The sequence below is a fragment of the Heptranchias perlo genome, unplaced genomic scaffold, assembly GCF_035084215.1.
Source record: "Heptranchias perlo isolate sHepPer1 unplaced genomic scaffold, sHepPer1.hap1 HAP1_SCAFFOLD_49, whole genome shotgun sequence".
Lineage (NCBI taxonomy): Eukaryota > Metazoa > Chordata > Chondrichthyes > Hexanchiformes > Hexanchidae > Heptranchias > Heptranchias perlo.
In genome coordinates, this window is record NW_027139505.1 from 2,674,517 (window position 1) to 2,676,821 (window position 2,305).

At 43.6% G+C, this 2,305-nt stretch overlaps 1 protein-coding gene across 1 annotated transcript; it reads right to left on the reverse strand.

Moving 5' to 3' along the window:
• Positions 1–543: 543 nt before the first annotated feature.
• On the reverse strand, positions 544–1,470 carry LOC137313879 (probable G-protein coupled receptor 139). Its single transcript, XM_067979616.1, has one exon. It carries the CDS (start codon positions 1,468–1,470, stop codon positions 544–546), a length of 927 nt encoding a protein of 308 aa, XP_067835717.1.
• Positions 1,471–2,305: the final 835 nt, after the last annotated feature.

Here is a 2,305-nt window from a genome sequence, read left to right on the forward strand (position 1 = left end):
GCAGCTATTTCTCATTAATCGAGATGTCAGAAAAAGCAGGTAAAACGACGTAACAACAATTAATATTCAAAGATGGTGAAACCTCGCAAGACTGCGAATGAGACTGCGGCTCCGCTCCTCATTACCTGGAGAAGGGATGGAGCGGCCGGTGCAGCTGATACCAGTCTAAGCGCCGTGTTCATCAAACCTCCGAGAAAATGTAAATTCACCAGCAGTTCCAAACGATCGAATCTTTACCTAAAACTGGTGGATCTTTCTGTCAATTTGACCGTGGGTGTGAATTCCCGTCCTCGCACAGTGATATTAAACTCGTTGATTAAATATTCTATTCCACTATTAAGGTTCACTTCATCTCTTTTCATAATTAAAACGAACGTTGTTATTTGGCAGCGGCCACTCAAACAAAGAAGTGTGGAAACCCACCGTCAATGTTACGGTAATTGCTACAAAGAACAGATACCGTCGCCGACTTGTGAGTTTTTACAAGAACCACCTTTATGTAGCTGTAAGGGGAGAGATCCCCATTCTCAGATGGAATTGGTGCTAAAAATGAATTCTGATGCTGGCATTTCTTTCATTTTTAACCAATCTTAAAATCAGTGTCCAGGGAGATTGCAGCAGCTTCTTCAGCTCTTCCCGGAATTTCCTTTGTGTCGCTGCATAAATACACGTGTTTGGGCAGGAACTCAAAAACTTCAGCATAGCTCCGGTTTCGGTGGCGATAAATGCTGGGTTTGTGCGGTCGCCTCGGTATTGATTGATGTTTGTCAGTCTGTTAGTTAGAAAACTCACGCCATCTGTCAGCCACAATAGTATAAAAGTGCTGGATATAGTGAAGAGTAAAATGATGGATTTCCTTCGTTTCTGTATCTCTGGATCACACTGATTCTCACTGCTGTGACCCCGGAGTCCCCTGCGGGCTCGACTGGCCACTAAAATCCGTCTGATAGTCAAAGAATTAAACAAGGCAATTAAAGTGAAAGGAAGCCAATGGTGACAGATGTCGTGAAACCAGCCGTAAGCTATAACTCGAGGTGAGGAGAGAAGAGCCTTTCTTACCCGGCAGCCCCACTGCACTTTGTTCATAATTCGTTCAGGTGCAAATAGAAACAAAACGGGGATGTCCTTTAAAAAGGTAAGAACAGAGACCGTTGTTGTCACCGCGGCCGCAGATCTCTCGGTGCAATACTTGGTTTTAAACTTCTGGCAGCAGACGGCGACAAAACGGTCGAATGTGAAGGAGACGGTGAACCAAACAGACAAATCGAGGGCGACAACAGTCCTGCATAGAATGAACCTGCAGACGGGAGTGCGGGAGAGGAATGAAAGTGGGAAGTGATAACTGAAAATATGATACACTATTATATTGATGATCATGACCAGTTGATCCGCTGTTGCCATGGCCACCATGTAGACAGAGATACATTTGGAAAGGCCGCAGTTTCCTCGTGAGAGAATCACAATTGTCATCAAGTTCGCTGTAAGAAAGAGAGGGAAGAGAAATAATATTCCAGGGTCTGATTGAAATACTGCATGCAGGATATGGAGATACCCGTTGAAAGCATTTTACTCCATTCAGTGTGATAATTAACACGGAGAATTGTGAGAACAGGATTAATATTGGAGCCATTACCAGAGCAACCTTCCCAAACATGTCGATGAGCTGTTGCAGCGCTCACTCTGCACGGGGAGACAAGTCGGTCCGGAAATCCACCTAATCATCGTGTTCGAACTGCAAAGAACATTGTAACATCAGTGAAATTATCAGATTAAGGGGAACGCTGAAAGGGCGGACCAACTAGTCACAATTTGGTCCTGGTCAATGTCGACTGTGTAATTCTGACATCCCCGGGAAACATGTTCCCTTTTCCAACATGCATTAAGAACAGTGAGACAGTTAACATGGATTAACAAGAAACAGGTTACAATGGCTCACCGGGGATACTGACGGCAGCGAGAATCGGGTGGTAAATCTCTTTTATCTGTAGAATAGTTACTTCCCCCATTTTCTGTGAGAATGGTTGAATTCTGTCGGAGCTGAAAGAATCTGACTGGCGCACGGCTGAGGCTGGAGAAGAGAGCCCTATATTTATACAAACATCAATCCTCCAGGGAGTCAATCAGGTTACATCATAATTGACATTATTTACAGTCAATCAACAAATAGACTCAGGAACGTTGTTTTCTTATCTGATATGACAGATTTAGAGAAATTGTTATTGGAAAGTTTCAAAAAACACACACAATTAAAGCATTTTGTGACAAATGGAAAGTGGAATCTCCCAGCATTGGTGCTGACCCTATT